This window comes from Vulpes vulpes, chromosome 3 (genome assembly GCF_048418805.1).
Source record: "Vulpes vulpes isolate BD-2025 chromosome 3, VulVul3, whole genome shotgun sequence".
Lineage (NCBI taxonomy): Eukaryota > Metazoa > Chordata > Mammalia > Carnivora > Canidae > Vulpes > Vulpes vulpes.
Genome location: NC_132782.1, coordinates 60,202,799 through 60,220,963, shown reverse-complemented (window position 1 = coordinate 60,220,963; position 18,165 = coordinate 60,202,799). Strand labels below are relative to the sequence as shown.

At 42.0% G+C, this 18,165-nt stretch overlaps 1 protein-coding gene across 1 annotated transcript in view; it reads left to right on the top strand.

The window, feature by feature from the left end:
• USP13 (ubiquitin specific peptidase 13) overlaps positions 1-18,165 on the top strand; it is a 118,289-nt gene that overhangs the window by 70,366 nt on the left and 29,758 nt on the right. The window contains exons 11-16 of the mRNA XM_026007208.2: positions 2,394-2,519; positions 4,051-4,204; positions 6,313-6,487; positions 12,523-12,611; positions 15,126-15,248; positions 16,636-16,662. Of these exons, the coding sequence (XP_025862993.1) occupies positions 2,394-2,519; positions 4,051-4,204; positions 6,313-6,487; positions 12,523-12,611; positions 15,126-15,248; positions 16,636-16,662 (694 nt within the window). The remainder of the gene's footprint in view (positions 1-2,393; positions 2,520-4,050; positions 4,205-6,312; positions 6,488-12,522; positions 12,612-15,125; positions 15,249-16,635; positions 16,663-18,165) is intronic.

Sequence of the window (18,165 nt, the reverse complement as noted above, 5' to 3'; positions counted from 1 at the left end):
CGCAGGTGGAGGTTTTGAGAAGAGGTGGGTGGGTAGCAGCCATACATTTTGCAGAGTATGTGAACTGCTTTGTTCTACTTGATTGGCAAGGTGAGGTTTGTCTCACTGAGACCTACTATGTGCGACAGCTGCCGCTTCTGTCTTTGTGTCAGAGAGCCTGGAATTGGATTCAGAATCTGGAGTTCATTCTGGTTCTGCTCTTGTATTAGCTGCAGGATCACCTGGCTGGAAGACCACCCTGAGTTGAAAGACCTGTCTGGTGCGTCTTTGCCCGTCTCAGTTCCCTTGGCTAAAAGCGAGGATAACAGCAGTACCTCTGCAGGGTTATGGTTGAGTCTTAAATGAAGTGACAGGTAGTGCCATTATTAGATGAGTGAACTTGGAGGGGACTCAGGAATCAGCTTTACCTTGAGCCCATCTCTGTCCTCAGTGGCAACATGGACACATCCCATTCTGCTTCTTCAGAGCATCTCAGGCAGATCGCCTAGATTTCCAACAGATTACCAGCATTGAAAAAGTCCACTTCGGCACTTGACGGGAGCACTGGGTGTTATTCTATATGTTGGCAAATTGAACACCAATAAAAAATAAATTTATAAAAAAAAAGAGAAAAAAGTCCACTTCACATCAAAAACAGTTTAATTTTTTTTTTTTTTTTTAATTTATGATAGTCACAGAGAGAGAGAGAGAGAGGCAGAGACACAGGCAGATGGAGAAGCAGGCTCCATGCACTGGGAGCCCGACGTTGGGATTCGATCCCGGGTCTCCAGGATCACGCCCTGGGCCAAAGGCAGGCGCTAAACCACTGCGCCACCCAGGGATCCCTCAAAGACAGTTTAAAGCTTCTCTGTTCTAGCAGGCTCGAGAATCTCAGAAACCAGTGGTACACAAGGGTTAGCATCAGCATCCTCTGGTAGGTTTTTGCTCTTGCTCCCTCTGGTTCTGGCCTCACCGAGTCAATCAAGGACCGTGGGATGGAGACATTGGACAAGAGGCAGAGCCTTTCACTGAACTAGTGTGTTTGGCTCCCTCCTGGCTGCCATGACTAGCCTTTATGTAGGGGCACATTAGCAGTTCTTTAGAGATGTCCCTCTTCCCTGCTTGTCCCCTTAGGGACCTTCACTAGGATCTCTCCCTGATGCTCTGTCCAGCTGATCTGTAACCCCTACCTCGGCTCCTGCCTCAGGTCTTTTCCGCCAGCCGACCTTCGATCGTCTTATGCACTGTCCTTTCTGAAGGGAGCCTGGCTTCTTCCTGACCTGGTCTTCCAGTCCCCGGGGAAGTTCACATATCCTTGCCCTCCAGAGTTGTCCCTGCCACCCGCTCTTCCCACTCTGTCATCCTGGCAGCTGCTGCCAGTCTCCTCCAGCGTCTCCAGGTGAGGGGTGGGCAGGCTCCTGGTAACAACCTGTGTTCTAATCCAGAAACAGCCCAGGGCAGACACACACGCCTGAGCACCTCTGCAGCAGTTACTGGGGCGTGCAGTGTCATTTCCTGTTCTTGCAAGTACAGGCATACCTTGGAGAAAACGTGGGTTTGGTTCTAGACCACCGCAGTAAGGGGACTGTTGCAATCAAGTGAGCCAGGTGAATTTTTTTGGTTTCCCAGTGCAAGTAAAAGTAGTTCATGTACTCTGCAAAATGTGTGGCTGCTGATGTATACTGTGGTCTATTAAGTGTGTAATAGCATCATGTCTAAAAAAACAGTGTACGTACCTTAATTAAAAACACCTTTTTGCTAAAAAATGCTAACCATCACCTGAGCTTTCATGGAGTTGTAATTACTGACCACGGATCACCATAACAAATACAATAATAATGAAGAAGTTCGAAATATTTCAAGAATGTCCAAAATTTGACACATAGACACAAAATGAACAAGTGCTATTGGGAAAATGGCACCAAAAGACTTGCTTGATGCAGGCCTGCCGCAAAACTTCAGTTGGTGAAAAAACACCACATGGTCAAACCACAGTGAAGCAAAGCACAACCAAATGAGGTGTGCCTTCGCCCCCCCGCCCCTCCCCATCTCTCATGGGGAGGGAAGGGGGGTGCAACAGGGCTCTCCTCGCCGTTGACTTCTCTCCAAGGACTCCCTCTCTCACCTCACCAGCCTGCTCGACCTGGGCTCTGACCGACCGGTTTGGCCACCATGGAGCCACTCCTGTGAGGATGGGCCCCAGGAATGCCTTTCCTTGGAAAGTGAGGGTGTTTGTCACGTCTCATTAGTGGGGTGCCTGTGTAGCCACATTCAGTGAGTGTTGGCTCTTATTGTTCAGCTTCAGCTGTCTCCTCTGAGAACCGGGCCTTCCGGTAGCCCCTCCTCTGCTGGCCGCCTCATGCCCTTGGTGTGTACGAAAGGGCTGTGAGTTGGTTTTATTTTTTATATTTCAGCCTCAGCAAAATGGGATCTCTCCACGCATGTTCAAGGCCTTTGTAAGCAAGAGCCACCCCGAATTCTCCTCTAATAGACAGCAGGACGCCCAGGAATTTTTCTTGCACCTGGTGAATCTAGTAGAGGTGAGTCCGCCAGTGTTCGGAACTGCTCGAAGGGTCGGAGGGAGGGCGCGCAGCCCCCTTGGCAGGGCCGGGATGCCCGCCCCAGCCCCTCTCCGGAGTCGCTCATGCTCCCGGCTCCCGGCTCCCGGCTTGCGCAGCAGCCGACTGGGGCTTTCTCCACTCAGCCTGTTTGGCCGTAATTGCTCCTCATGCCCCGTTTTCTGGTGCTTCTGGAGCTCCCTGTTCTCCTTTTAATTTGTACTTAAAGGAATGTTTGTCCGTTATTTCATTCAAATTTTTTTTTTTTTGATCTCTGTGACAGAGCTCCTTAAGAGTCCACTGTGGTATCTGGTGTCCTTGTGCCACCACGCAGAGATGGTCACACTTTGCTCACAGCAGAGTCAAATCACATTGTGTGGTTTTTATTTTTATTTTATTTATTTTTTTCAAAGATATGATTTATTTATTAATGAGACACACACACACACACACACACACACACAGAGAGAGAGAGAGAGGCAGAGACACAGGCAGAGGGAGAAGCAGGCTCCATGCAGGGAGCCCGACGTGGGATTCGATCCGGGTCTCCAGGATCACACCCTGAGCTTTAAAGGCAGGCACTAAACTGCTGAGCCACCCAGGTGTCCAGTGTGTGGTTTTTAAAAGTACTGAGAATTCACGATGAAAGGCTCTCCCCCCTACCCCCTTACAAAAACAACTACTTTTTTTTTTTCTGTTCTTTTGTGGAAAATATAAAAAGGCACAAAGGAAAAAATGAGAATCACTCAGCCCCTACAGACAACCAGTGCTGACATTTTGGTGTCTGACCCACCAGTCACTTTTTGGGAGCATTTATTCTCTTCATGCTGTTTTATAAGCATTGTTTTCTTTTCTTTTCTTTTTTTAAAGATTTTATTTGTTCATGAGAGACAACAAAGAGAGGCAGAGAGACACAGGCAGAGGTAGAAGCAGGCTCCATGCAGGGAGTCTGATGCAGGACTCGATCCTGGGTCTCCAGGATCAGGCCCTGGGCTGAAGGCGGCGCTAAACCGCTGAGCCACCCAGGTGTCCCAAGCATTGTTTTCCACTTATCCTGTTGTAAACATTTTGCCACATCATTACATATTTGAATGTAGCATGATTTCTTTTTAAAATTTGTATATAATTTACACTAATGCATTTACATGACCATAGCATATGCGCCTTCATTTTTCCAGGGCAGTCCTTTAGGATGGTTCTCCCACCCCCTTTCTTCTGATTCCATCTAGGTCAGTTCCTCTTTTTTTTTTGTTTTTTGGTCAGTTCCTCTTTGATGACTGTTATTAGCTGTGTAATGTTCATTCACATGATGAACTATAGTTTAACCAGTCCCCCCATTTTGGGATATATGGCAGTGTTTGGTTATTAAAGGACTCTGGTGAACCGCCATGCCCACAGGGAAGGTTTAGTAATGCCCGATCCTTACACCAGATTTATATTCTCTTCTGTGCCGGTTTTTATTCACGGCTTAATATTCATACTTTTTACTAACCTTATATAATCTAACCTTCAGAGGAACCGCATTGGCTCTGAAAACCCAAGTGATGTTTTTCGGTTTTTGGTGGAAGAACGTATCCAGTGCTGTCAGACTCGAAAAGTCCGCTACACGGAGAGAGTGGATTACCTGATGCAGTTACCTGTGGCCATGGAGGCAGCAACCAACAAGGGTAATGGTCCCAGAGTGGGAAATTGGCCGTGTGCTTCCTCATCCGTGCAAACCCTACAATCAGAGATAATGTGGTTTAGTCACTGCTAAGTCAGGAGGAGACCCAGCCCAGATGGTGTCTGGTTGGCACGTCTCTTTTCCTCAGCCCCCATGTGAGAAGAGTCAGAGGCATCATGGGTTTTTGTTGGAGGGATTATGGATAGAACCTATTTTAGTGCCTATAAATTTGACCAACTGGTTGATTTGGAGTCAGCTTAGTTTGGGGGAATATTATTTGTAATTATAGATGTGGAAAATTCTTTAACGTTAGCGCTCAACGATTTATGCCATAAATTTTGGGGGAAATGATCAGAATTGCATTTTTCGAGGTAAGACGATCTAGGAGAGCTTGCTTGAAGTAATCTGAGAATTGAAGAGGCCTCCTGTGGGAGATGCAGTGGGGCAGGGCTCTTGTAGGGCAAGGCCCCTTAGAAGGGTCTTCAGACTTTGGAAACAGGAAGAAGGTAGAGGAGCTGCGGTAAGGCTGGGGTCTCAGGGAAAGACTCCTTTAGTCCATTTGGGAGAATGGGCAAATGGTATTTCTTAGGATTGAAGCAGAAAAAGGCAAAATGTTTGCTCTATTTCTTGTGTCCTGTGAACTGGTCATTTCTGTAAAAGTCAGTAATTCACTGGGTGGCCTTCTTTCTTCTTTTTTTGTGGGGGAGAGTCAGTTTGCTGTGCTAATTGAAAAGCAATGATTATGACATTTTTAGGATGAAATGATTTCCATTTTCTATAAGCTCATGCAGCTTTTGATCAGTTTCTAAATTCTTACCCATTTTATAAGGTAGAAATGAGGGTAGGGGTCTGTAGTTTGTTTCCAGTTTAGAATTAGGCTTAATTGTTCTCTCTTCCCAGCCTTGAGGAGGTTCCACTCAGTTCTGTGATCCTCTTTAACTCACTGTTTATAATTTGTGAGTGACAACTATTCTTTTTCAGAAATATTTATAATTTAGTCTCTGGAAATTGATTGCTGGGAACACCTAATGCTGGTATTCTAGATCTAAGTACATCATAAATTGATTGTGGACTGGACAATGAATTTTTTTAAAAAAGATTTTATTTATTTATTCATGAGAGACAGAGAGAGAGAGAGAGAGACAGAGGCAGAGACACAGGCAGAGGGAAAAGCAGGCTCCATGCAGGGAGCCCGACGTGGGGCTTGATCTTGGGTCTCCAGGACCACGCCCTGGGCTGAAGGTGGTGCTAAACTGCTGAGCCAATCGGGCTGCCCTGGACAATGAATTTTAAACCCATTTTCAGATGTGCTTAAGAAGACACAGAAGGGCATAAGGGTGCCTAAAAACTGATAATCAGGAGTGATTTTTTTGGGGGGTAAACAAAAGGAATTCCCAGAAAGACCCATTCAAAACTATGTAAAATTTTGACTTATAGGCAATTTCCAAGAGCAGATCTACTGACTCCTGGGAAGTTGATGATGTGCTGTTTTCTTTTTCCCTTGGTATTTAATTGTTTGAGTAGGAATAGTGTAGAAAGGCCTTCTAGGCTGGTAGCTCTGCTACCTGACCTTGTGGGTCACCTCTTCGTCAGGGCAGTGCTGGTTAGAATCATGTGCTGAGTGCAGTGGAGGACTGTGGTCCCTATAGTTTAGCTCCTTGGTCCACACTCTCCATGATCTCTAATCAGAATGAGATGACCCTTGGGTCTCCATTCAGTGTGAGATTCTGTGATGTGAAGACTTTGTGATTGGAAGGTGGCATTTGGGTAATCCCAGCCTTGACCTCTGGACAAATGAAGGACCAGGTTTCTGCATCACTTATATCACATGTGAGGTCAGGACCTCTGATCTGGGCTGGAGTTCACAGATCCCTCCCATCAGTCTCAAAGGGGAACAGGCAAAAAAATATGAATGGCTTATGCAGCCTGTCAGTGCCACTTTAAAAATGGCTCAAGAACAGCCCTTCAGTAGGCTTTTCTGGATCCATGAAGGGCAACAAATAAGCAATCCTGCCCTGGCCCAGATACCTTTAGGAAGATTGCCAAAGGGGGTATTTTTCACTTCAAGAAGCTAGAGTGAGTACAAGGTTATTCATTTGCTCTTTTACTCAGATGAACTGATTGCCTATGAATTGACGAGAAGGGAAGCAGAAGCAAACAGAAGACCCCTTCCTGAGTTGGTTCGTGCCAAGATACCATTTAGTGCCTGCCTTCAGGCCTTTTCTGAACCAGAAAATGTAGATGACTTCTGGAGTAGTGCCCTACAAGCAAAATCTGCGGGTGTGAAGTAAGTGTGCATGTGTGTGCACTTGTGTGTTTGTGCTTATGTGGTGGTAGTGGCGTGAGGAGGGGCCCTTGAGAAGTGGGGATGAGGAGGGGGGAGGTGGCAGGGTATTGTATGAGTCTGCGCACGCTTGCTCATGTGTAATGAGATTGGATTATGATTCATGTGACCCTCATGGTCAGAGAGCTTACTTGTGAGGCCTGTCCAATAAAATAGGCTTAGAATCTATATTGTGAGCCAGGGAGGGAATGTCTTTTTTTTTCTTCACGCAAGGTTGGGATTTTTAAAAAAATGATTTATTTATTTATTTATTCATGAGAGACAGAGAGAGAGAGAGAGAGAGACAGGCAGAGGGAGAAGCAGGCTCCATGCAGGGAGCCTGATGTGGGACTTGATCCCGGGACTCCAGGATCATGCCCTGGACCAAAGGCAGGTGCTAAACTGCTGAGCCACCCAGGGATTCCTGCAAGGTTGGGATTTATCCTGTATTAGGAATCTGCTTTTTTTTTTTTTTTTTTTTTTTGGCCAAGGGAGTGTAGCCAAGAACTCCTCAAAACCTTCCACTCCCACCATTACATGGAAAGAATGATATTAATGAAGAAATTACAGAAATACTTATGACAGTCGTCAATATTTAAACTCTGACTATGATAGATTTTAATTCCATTATTAAAGATTTGGCTTTGAACATATGGTGACCAGGGCTCTCAGAGCATCTCAAAGTGGACATAGGGCTCCTGAGCTTGTTTGGATGAGTTGCTCAGGACTTGAAAGATGTTTCCACACTGTGCACCTCATTGTCAGGTACATAAAAATTTTTTTTCTCCACTTGACACCTTAATTGATTTTATACAGTTGAGTCCTTGCCAATGCACATCATACAATTGGAAAAAGAGTACTCATAGTGCCATAAAATGAAGGGAGGTCTGCAAGTTTGGCTTTGAGAATTTTACTCCTTTTCAATATTCTTTGGCCTTCTGTCCTAGCTAAATTGAGTTCTAATTGATGTAAAGGGGCGTGAAGACTGAAGAGTTACTGCTAGATGTTTTTTATCACCTCAGGTAGCAGTCAAACTTAAATTGCTTATTCTCTGCAGCACCCATTGCTTGGGATTCCTCTTTGTTTCAGATGATTTACTTCATATGTTAAAAATGGGAAACACAAAGAATTTATTTTAAAAGCTTAAGAAAAGCCATATTTTCCTAAAATAATTTTTAAAAATGTTGTTCATATCCGAATGAGAGTAGTAATAGTCCATTCAGTTATCAATTATCCATTGTGGAGTAAGTTTCCATCCTAGGATTGCCCAGTTATAGGGTCTGTGGTGTGTGTGTGTGTGTATGTGTCCTTTCAAAGAAGTGTTGGTGAATTGGTGCGTTCACTGTGTGAAATTCACTTCACTGCAACCTGGAAGACCTCATTGGGTAGTTAGACATCAATGCACTATCTTAGTGGTAGACTCCATTTCTTTAATTATCCCCCCCTCAGCTTTTTTGAGATAGAATTGACATCATTGAGATATTGATATATGCTGATATATATTGAGAAAAACAATATTGTGTCCATTTAAGGTATGCAACATGATTTTTTTTTTCTACTTTAATTATTGCTAATTGGTGGAAGAGTTTTCAAACATTGATCCTTTTCTCTTTGTACTTTAATTCTAATTCTGCTTGGAACATAGAAGTGATTAGGAGACCTGGGCCTCCTAGAAAGTCCTCAGCATCAGGTGTAAGCTGCGGAGTATTTTTCATTTACCTATCTGCTTGGCCATCCTTTTCTCCTTTTCAGAAAAGTAGCCTTATGTCTTACAAGTGCAAGGTGGGACTCTGGGTCTGCAGGAAGGAGCCTTCTCATCACTTGGAAAGGGCTCATGATTAAAATGGAGTTGGGAGGCATTAGCTTTCCAGAAATGGAGACTCTCACTCGAGGATGACTGGTCAGGAGATCTGGATTCTTCTCCTGTTTCCACTCCCCAGTTTATATTCTACCCAAGGGCAGAGTCACCACTCAATGTCTTTCTTCCATCTGTAATGGAGGAATGATGCTTGCTTACATTGTTTTCTCTTCAAATGCTATTAATATTTAGTTGTAGGCAGTGCTAACATAACTGTGTGGGGGAGGGGTTTCTGCTTTCTCTAATCCTTCATTTATGAAGAGGAGAGCACAGTGTGGGGTTCCAGAGCACAAGCTTTAGGTAGACAGGCAGTGTTTGAATCCCCAGTGTAGGACTTACTGATATGTGACCTTGGCCAAGTGACCCTACTGTTTCCTTATTTGTAAACTGGGATGATTGTAGTACTTTCTTCACAGGGTGGGAATGAAGAGTAAGGAGAGCTAAACTATGCAAAGTGCTTTGTATAGTGACTCGAGCAAAGTGTATGCTGAAATTGTCACAACCATTGTTTTTATCTTTCCTTTCCTTTTTTTGGCCTTGGGTTGTACAGTTTGACGTGTGGTTGATTATCATATTTTCAACATATTTAAGGGAAAGGATAGAACTATATTTTTTTAGTTGCCAGATTTTCAATACAGTAGGCAATCTTAATTACACGAAGAGGGACAGCTTACATTTTTTCCTTATTAAGGCTTTTGTAGTGTTTTTGCCTCAATTGTAATTAGTGAACAATTGATATGGTTTAAATAATGATGATAGGCTGTCAATAGACAACACAATAGTGTTGTCAGGCACTCTTCTAAGCACTTTGTGTCCTGACTCATTTAGCTATCATAGCAGTTTTTGGAGGTAAATTTGCTGTGTGTCTCCCTGATTTTTGAATGACTTACATTCTAATTGTCTTTATTAAATACATAACTTTACAAGAAAAAAATTTTTTTTAAAGATTTTATATATTCTGGGGAGCCCCAGTGGCTCAGCAGTTTAGCGCCGCCTTCAGCCTGGGGTGTGATCCTGGAGACCTGGGAGAGACTTGTGTCTCTGCCTCTCTCTCCTTCCCTGTCTTTCATGAATAAATAAATAAATAAATCTTAAAAAAAAAAAGATTTTATATATTCATGAGAGACACAGAAAGAGTGGCAGAGACACAGGCAGAGGGAGAAGCAGGCTCTCCACGGGGAGCCCGAAGTGGGACTCGATCCTAGGACTCTGGGATCATGACCGGAGCCAAAGGCAAACACTCAACCACTGAGCCACCCAGGCATTCCTCCAAGAAAAAATTTAATTTCTAGGAATGAAAGAGTAAGTGCTGTATAATTTACAACTTTGTGGGATTTCACTAAACTTGATGTCCCAAACTTGCAATTAATGATTGCAAATTATTAATTCTGACATTATTTTGAACAAATATATATTGAGCAGTTACTACTTGTGCGACTCAATTTGAGACCCAAAGCAGCTACAAACATGAATAAAGCATGTTTACCAGCTAGGGCAAATATAATGTGGGTGTCATCTAATCCGATTTCTGGTACTCTTATGTTGGTAGTTACCCATAACAAAGGGATGTGTTGATTATCCACTCTTCCCTGACCCTACCCTAGCCTCCAGTTCCCTGCATTGCCTCTTATCAATGGTATCACCAACTGATTTACTCACATAGATACTGACCACAGACCAACTGTGAGTGAGAGTCTTGGGGCTTCTGAACCACATTTTGGAAATCACTGATTTACTGATGACTTTTGGCTGATCTGTTATATATTTTCCAGCTTTTAAGTTGATGTGTTAAGAGGAAGAGGTCAGAGAGATGACATTTTTAAATTAGTTGAAAATACTAGGAGTTTGTTGGGTTTTGGTGAAATTGGGACTTGGCTATATTTAAGTAGGAATGATGTTTACTACTGATTCTCAGAAGGAAAACCTAATTAGAGATAATTTTATAATTTCTGGAGAATGAACTAGGATAATAATAAATAAATTCTTTAGGATGGTTAAGCTCCTATTTTTGAAAGAACTCACATTATTGCCTATACCGTTCTATCATCCTTGTGATGGAGAATTTGAGATAGAGAGAGATTAAGTGACTTGCCTGGGGCAAAAAACATGTCAGCAACAGTCCAAGTCAGCGTCTAGCACCTGGTGATTCTAGCTCTTTTATGACAAAATAATCATGCTAATTCCCTCCATATACATGGTGTATATTCTAGTGTGCCAAATGGTTTCACATCATTTCATGACCTGGCAGGTAGATATTTTTAATAAATCTGTTTTGTAGATGTGAAAATGGAGCCTCAGGGAGGCTCAGTGATTCGTCCACATTTGGAGTGAATTAAGGAGCACATCCTAGACCCAAATCCACATCTTTTGACCCCTTTTTGGGATAGTGCTCTGTCCCTGTACTATGGTTTCTCTTCTACACGAGGGGGCAGCAGTGCACTTGTATTTGCTTTGCTTTCTGAATTCTGGGCTGATACATTTCAAGTAGAAGGCAATGACTTAGATTTGAAAAATCAAGGTTGTGGGGACGGGATTCTAGAACCTTTTATTTTAAAAGATACATACAGTATCTGTATACAGCTTATTTTCTTTCTTACATGTATGTACCTGCTCTATCCACATTGACATTCACATACAAATGGTTGTCATAAACAAGATGGTAAATGTGGACAGGATCAGCTGGAACTGGGGCGTGAATTTGGTGTACTAGGTACCAAATCCAGGCAATTCCTGAAAGTTTGAAGGGAAACTCAAGATATTGACCGTATGTATTAATTTAAAAATTTAAGGTTCAGATTTAGATAAATTTGAATCTTAAATGATATATATATAATAATCCATATAGCCATGGATTTTATTTATTATTATTTTAAAATATTTTATATTAATTATTTTAAATTATTTTAAAAATATTTTATTTAAATTCAATTTGCCAACATATAACACCCAGTGCTCATCCCATCACGTGCCCTCCTCAAGTGCCCGTCACTTAGTCACCCTATCCCTTCGCCCACCTCCTCTTCCACAATCCTTTGTTTGTTTCCCAGAGTTAGGTGTCTCTCATGGTTTGTCTCCGTCTCTAATTTTTCCCACTCAGTTCCTGTCCTTTCCCTTATAATCCCTTTCATTATTTCTTATATTCCCCATATGAGTGAAACCATGTGATTATTGCCCTTCTCCGATTTACTCATTTCAGTCAGGATAATACCCTCCAGTTCCATCCACGTTGAAGTAAATGGTAGATCCGTGGATTTTGATATAGTAATATTTTAATGAGGCTTTGGCATTTCCGAAAGTCAACCTCAATCAAAGTTCTAACAGACTCCCCTCATGCCAACTTTGTACTATAATATAGTGATTCTCGGTGGGAGGGGAGCTTAGGGGTATATCAGGATTACTTGGGGAGCTTTCAAAACCACATGTATAAACCACAGAGCACACACATGCTTGCACACTCCTGCAAATATAATATGTATATGTATACACATAGACACACACACAGTTGATCCTTGAACAACACAGGTTTGAACTGTGTGAGTCCATTGGGCTTTTTACAGTACAATGCTGTATTTCTGCTAGCTTATTTTATTGTAAGAACACAGTATATAATACATATGAGCTAAAAATATGTTAATTGACTATATTATTGGAAGGATTTATGATAAGAGGTGGACTATGAGTAGTTAAGTTCTTGGGGAGTCGAAAGTTACATGTGGATTTTCGACTGCCTGGGGTGGGGGGAGGGTCAGTATCCCTAACCTCTGCTTTGTCCAAGGGTCAACTGTTTTAAATTCTTGCAAGGGTTTTAGAAAAAACAAGTGCCTGTGGTTGAAAAGTACTTTTCAGAAATACAAAATGCGAGACCAGAGTGAAAGTGTGATTTTGCAGCATGTTCCAAATTCTCATTCTCAAGAGACACTAGGCTCCTCTGTTAAACATTTTCTCCTTGTGGAAAGGCCAGGACGAATGACTGGGAGCAGGTACGCATGTGTCGGCTTGTGTCTGTTTGTGTGTTCCTTATCTTTAGTGCAGTCTCTGGAACTGCCAGGTATGCCTCAGACAAAGCTTCTGATGCTTCATGAGCTGTATTCGAGACTCATATTGCCTTGTTTCATTGATTTAATCCCCTTGTGTTTCCCAGAACGTCCCGCTTTGCCTCATTCCCTGAATACTTGGTAGTGCAGATAAAGAAGTTCACTTTTGGTCTTGACTGGGTTCCCAAGAAATTTGGTATGTATCTTTTGCATGCTTTTGCTTAAAACATCAAATTGGCCATTGGGGAAAAAATGGCATGTGAAAGGGCCCAGGTGGTTGACTGTCAGAAATAGTTCCGTTTTCTTCTTTTCCCATCATCCCCACCTTTCTCTTTTGAGTCAGAGTACATGATAAGCACTGGCAATAAAAATCACCACATGCTGCCTGCCCCTCTACTAATGCATTCTGGAATGACTAGATTCTAATAGTGAAAATGAGATCCCCACGTTATCAAACCAACAGTGCTTTCCAAACTGTAACATGCATACAAATTCCCTGGAATCTTGGCAGAATGAAGGTGCTAATTCAGCAGGTCTGGGATGGGGCCTGGGATTCTTTATTTCTAACAAGCTCTCTGGTGATACTGATGCTGCTGGTACTACTGGTCCAGAGCCCACACTTGGGGGTGCAGGTAATTGCAGATACATGCTCTTTTTATTATCTCTCCTTGGCCTCTGAAGTAGGCAGGTGTGGCTGATGACAGTCACTTAAATCATACAAATTTTATTAATAAAATGAGTACAGTCAGTGGCATTACATTGTCAAAAAAGAGATTTGATTTTGGCTTAATTGGGCTTTTTTTTTTCTTGCTAATTTTAAAGGCCCTTGACCATTTTTAGAGATTAGAGTTCTCCATCATCAGAATCCAACAAGGTGTCATTAGGCTGTCTTCCATGCCACAGAAGGATGTACAGTTTTACCCTTTGTTGTTTCTTGAGCAAGTTCCTCAGACTGCTTGCCAGTCTTTTAAAGATTTTATGTGTCTGAGCACTTATAAAACAACAACCCGGGGCTCACACTAGTTAATTGAGCACTCATCAGCTCATCTGGAGAGGGTAGGTAAAAAGAATGTGAAATCGGCAGGACTGGTTTCCCAGGAAACTCCAGCCCTCAGTGGACCGGGCACTTGTTTGCCCCGTGATGTGATGCAGGGCCGTGACCAATTGTGAGGCAGATGTGTGATTTTCCTGGTGGAATGATTTTTGGGCAAGATGCTCATCACTCAACCTTTCCTCTGTGGAACTGAGAAGTACCTGAGAGAGAAAACTGCTTTCTTTTAAAGGCTTTCAACTGCTTTGGAAACAGCTTTCTTATATTTCTGTCCTTGGAATTTCCATAAAGGATAAAAAAATTCAGATTTCATAGACTTGCTGAATTTAAAGGAGACTCAAAGCTGGCTTTAATGAACCTGAATTTTTCTGTTGAGTAACAGTTGTATTGATTTTGTTGGTAAGACATGTTTGTTTTTTGCTATCCTTTGAGATTGAATTTTTTTTTTTAACTGAGCTTTTTCTTTGGGTTGTTGTTTTAAGATAGGATTTATGTACCTAACATCATAACTGGTTTTGGGGATAGTGTTTTCAAGTTCTATTTGCTAGCCTGAGAGACCTATCTCACACTAACATTTGGACCCATTTTTCATTATTATCATATCTGAATATAATACTAAACCTCAACAGCCTCTAGACTGATAAATTTTGTATTTGAATAAGTCAGTACAATAATAGCTGACCTGAGAAGTTAAAAAAAGTTTTCCCAAGACTAACACACTTGAGATTCAATTTATTTCTTTAAAACTTCATTCTTTATTACCTTGGTTAGAATGATCATAGTGCTCATCATGATCCGAAAAAAGGTGTAATCTAGGGGCTGAAAACTCAGCTGCCTGATACAGACAGGGAGATAATGTAAATGAAGGGAGTACATTGGATATAAGAAATGTGAAGCCTAGCTATCATGATCTATATTGGCTTTGGATAAAGACATGGCTTAGAAAAACATTTCTTTACTAGAAGAATCAGAATTGGAAATATGATGTTCAGGGTCATGGGGGTAATCGGAGCATTGGGGTCTGTGCCCTACAATCTTGGAGGGCATGTATTGTCTAGAGTGGAAGCTGAAGATCAGCCCCAGGGCAGTTGTTACCATATGAGAATATTTGTATTTCAAAACAAGCTGGGAATATGGATTTTAAAAAAATTTATTTATTTGTTCATGAGAGACACACAGAGTCAGAGACATAGGCAGAGGGAGAAGCAGGCTCCCGGTGGAGAGCCTGATGCAAGACTTGGTCCCAGGACCCTGGGATCACAACCTGAACCAAAGGTAGATGCTCAACCACTGAGCCACCCAGGTGTCTGGAATATGGATTTTTAAATCTTCTGATTTAAAAAATGGAATTTGTTGCCAACATTTTAAAAACATCAGACAGAAAATGTCTGGGCTACAATTGGTCTTTGGGCTCCCAACTTGCAACCTTTGGCTTACCTCTGGCTTATTCAGCTTGAAAGGCTCTGTATTTTCCCCCTGCTTCTCCATTAAATCTAACATCTCAGTGAGACTGCTGGTCTAGGGGCCTACTCCAGGGAACTGAAAATGATCCCTTAACTCTGCTTAGACACATGCACATAAGAATTAGAGGTGCTGATCTTAGGGGGTTATTGTGTATTTTTGGAGAGTCCGGTGAATGTAATCTCTCTCACTTTGTAGATGTTTCTATTGATATGCCAGACCTACTTGATATCAATCATCTCCGAGCCAGGGGGTTACAGCCAGGAGAGGAGGAACTTCCGGACATCAGCCCCCCTATAGTCATTCCTGATGACTCGAAAGGTACCATCTTCTGCCCGATGATGTTCTCTTACCCTTCTGCCTGCCCCACCCCACAATGGAAGAGTCTCTTCTCTTCCACCACCCTGTCGTCCCTTGGCCATCTTCCTGTGTTGTAACCCACCATAGACACACAGTAGTGAGTCCTGGCTGCAACTGTAAACTCACAGTAGACTTGGGACCAGGCACAGATCCATCATGAGTAGTTGAAACAGACTTGCAAAAATCACTGCCAATAGAGGGCAGCAAATCTCCAAAAAGTTTTAGATTATGTTGCCTCTGGCTTCCCCTCCCTGTCCCTCCTTCACCTTCTGCAGATAAATGGGCCTGTAGGAAAGAGGAGTGTTTTCATTAGGCTCTTAATCTTGAGGAGCTGTGCCATCTTGGGAGTACCTCTGGATAACCAAAAGGGGAAATTCAATAGTGTGTGTTGGTTTTAAAAATCTTGACCACATTTCACCTCCCCAGCTTTGTCACTGCTTCATAGCAAGGGAGCAGTTTGCCCTGTGAAGGCTAAATTTTTTGTTCAGAACATTTAACTTTTTAAGGGAAAAGGATGTGCAGAAAATAATTGCTTCACTTTTGTGGATTCAAGGCCAGTGTCAAAAAATCTTGGTTTCATTTTTAGCTCAGTTATTAATGAAATCAGGTTTATTCTGGCTTTGTTTGCTCACTGAGTCACTTACTGTTCACCTTTTTAATCAGTTAATCAGATGAATTGATAGTGAGAGAGCACTCTGGGCCCCTCTTCCAAAGGGTTTTTTTTTTTTTTTTTTAATCAGTTGAGCATTGAATATTATTGATTACCATGTTCAGGTTCAAAAGAAGGCTAAGGTGAATCCAGGAATAGCAAGATAGGATTCGGTATAGGCATCTATGTTCCGTTATTCTCTGATGCTAAGTAAAATGTTAAATTATAGAGTATGGAGAGTAAAGAAGGGACCTATCAGTGGGACACTTGGGTTATGCGGTATGGGTGGTCCATTAAAGGTGTCAGACAGCAGAGATCAGTATGAGCATCAGAGAAGAACAGGATAGTTTATTAGCACTGCTCCTGCTTTCTCTGATGTTCTTAACAGAATCTTTGGTTTGTAATTATACAGAGTTCTTAGAAATACAGGGAGATAAATTTATTTCATGAAAATGATAACCAGAGCATAATGTTTTATCTGGTCGAAATGCCTGAAACCTGTTTATTTTCACTCCCTGCTGTAATGATTTCATGTTGTGTAGGCTGGGCAGTGTGTGTGGTGGGATTCAGAGGGGTTGACAACAGTGTGGGATCTCTAAGGGCAAGGGATTAGGGATTGCCCTGCATGGACTCTTTTTCTTTCTCTAAAACTCTTTACCATGCTTTGGTCTTATTTTCTGCCCTCTCATTAATTTCCAGATCGTCTGATGAACCAACTGATAGACCGTATGTATATTTTGAAGTTTTTCTCAGTGTCCTATAATTGTCACTGGTCTGACATTTATTTGTCTGTGGGATCAGTAAAGGGGTGTTGTTCTCTGCATGTGTATGTGTGCAGCTTTTCTTGGGTGGGATGATTCTTTGTCTGCAAGTTGAGTTAGCAGCAAATGGAAGCCAGTGAAATGATCATTAAGTGGCTCTGGAGCTCAGGAGAGTGATCATCAGCATGAAAGCCAACCAGCCCTAGATTGGAAACTTGGCCCTGCCATTTGTGACTGCAAGCTAGAAAAATTTACTTCTCAGAGCCTTAGTCTCCTCATGTATGAGGGTGGACTAATGATGCCATTTCTTTCCACTCTGGTCATGAGTAGAGCTCTTTATGCAGTGATGGCACAGTGGCCAGGCATTTTTTCCATTCTTATTGCTGGATATGTAGTGAAGACTCATGACTGACAGGACATGGTAGCATTAATTAATACTCTCAAGGTTAGTAATTTCATTGGATTGTGTGTTAATTTTATAGACTTTTAGTTCTTTAATCCTGTAGGAGTTGATACTCTTGGTTTTCTGAAAAGAACATTATTTATAGTGAATATTTAGATATTAATTGGGAGGAAGGGGGAGTATTTAACATTAAATACTCTGAATCTTTTTTTCTACAAAACCCTTCCAGAGACAAACTATTGTTAATTTAGAAGTGCATGTGTTTTACATTGCAAATGATTGATCATGTGGCTTTAGACCTCCACATTTCCTTTCCTTGGTTGATTATGATGTGTTCATTGCTAGAAGAAGCCCCCAGGGTCAGGAAAGGTCTTGGAAAAAACATTGCCTTGTGAATAATCTAATTATAATAATAACAATGGTTGTTAATACTTTGGAATGGTTACCAGAAGTCATATTGCATTTATTATGTCATAAATTCTGTCAATAGTATATAACTTTACTATTCATACAAAATCAGATTCTCATTTGGTTATCACAGTAAGAAGGGCAGGGCAGGTAACCTTTTACAGAGTATAAAGCTGAGACTCAGGAAACTTCAGAGACCCAAGAGCTGGGAGCAAAACCAGGACTAGGAGTCAACTGTGCTTTTCATGCTGCTTGACATTTTCTGGAATGTGAGAGGTTTACTAGCTGCCCCGATCCTGTAGAGAGCTGGCCTGCAAAGCTTTTGCCCCAGGGAAGGTGATAGGTGGTTGGAACTGACTGTGCCAGAGGAGTCCATCTCTGACTGGGAGCATTCAACCAGTTTCCAGTGTTCATGGTTTGGCCATTGATTTCCTCCTAGATCCAAGCTACTGTCTTATCAGCAACTATCTGTACTCAACAAGAGAAAATAAAATTATCTGAGATTGTATAACATTTGCATCCTATCTTTCTCAGATTTTTTAAAAAAGATTTTATTTATTTATTCATGAGAGACACACGGAGAGAGGTAGAGACATAGGTAGAGGGAGAAGCAGGCTTCCTGTGGGGAGCCTGATGTGGGACTTGATCCCAGGACCC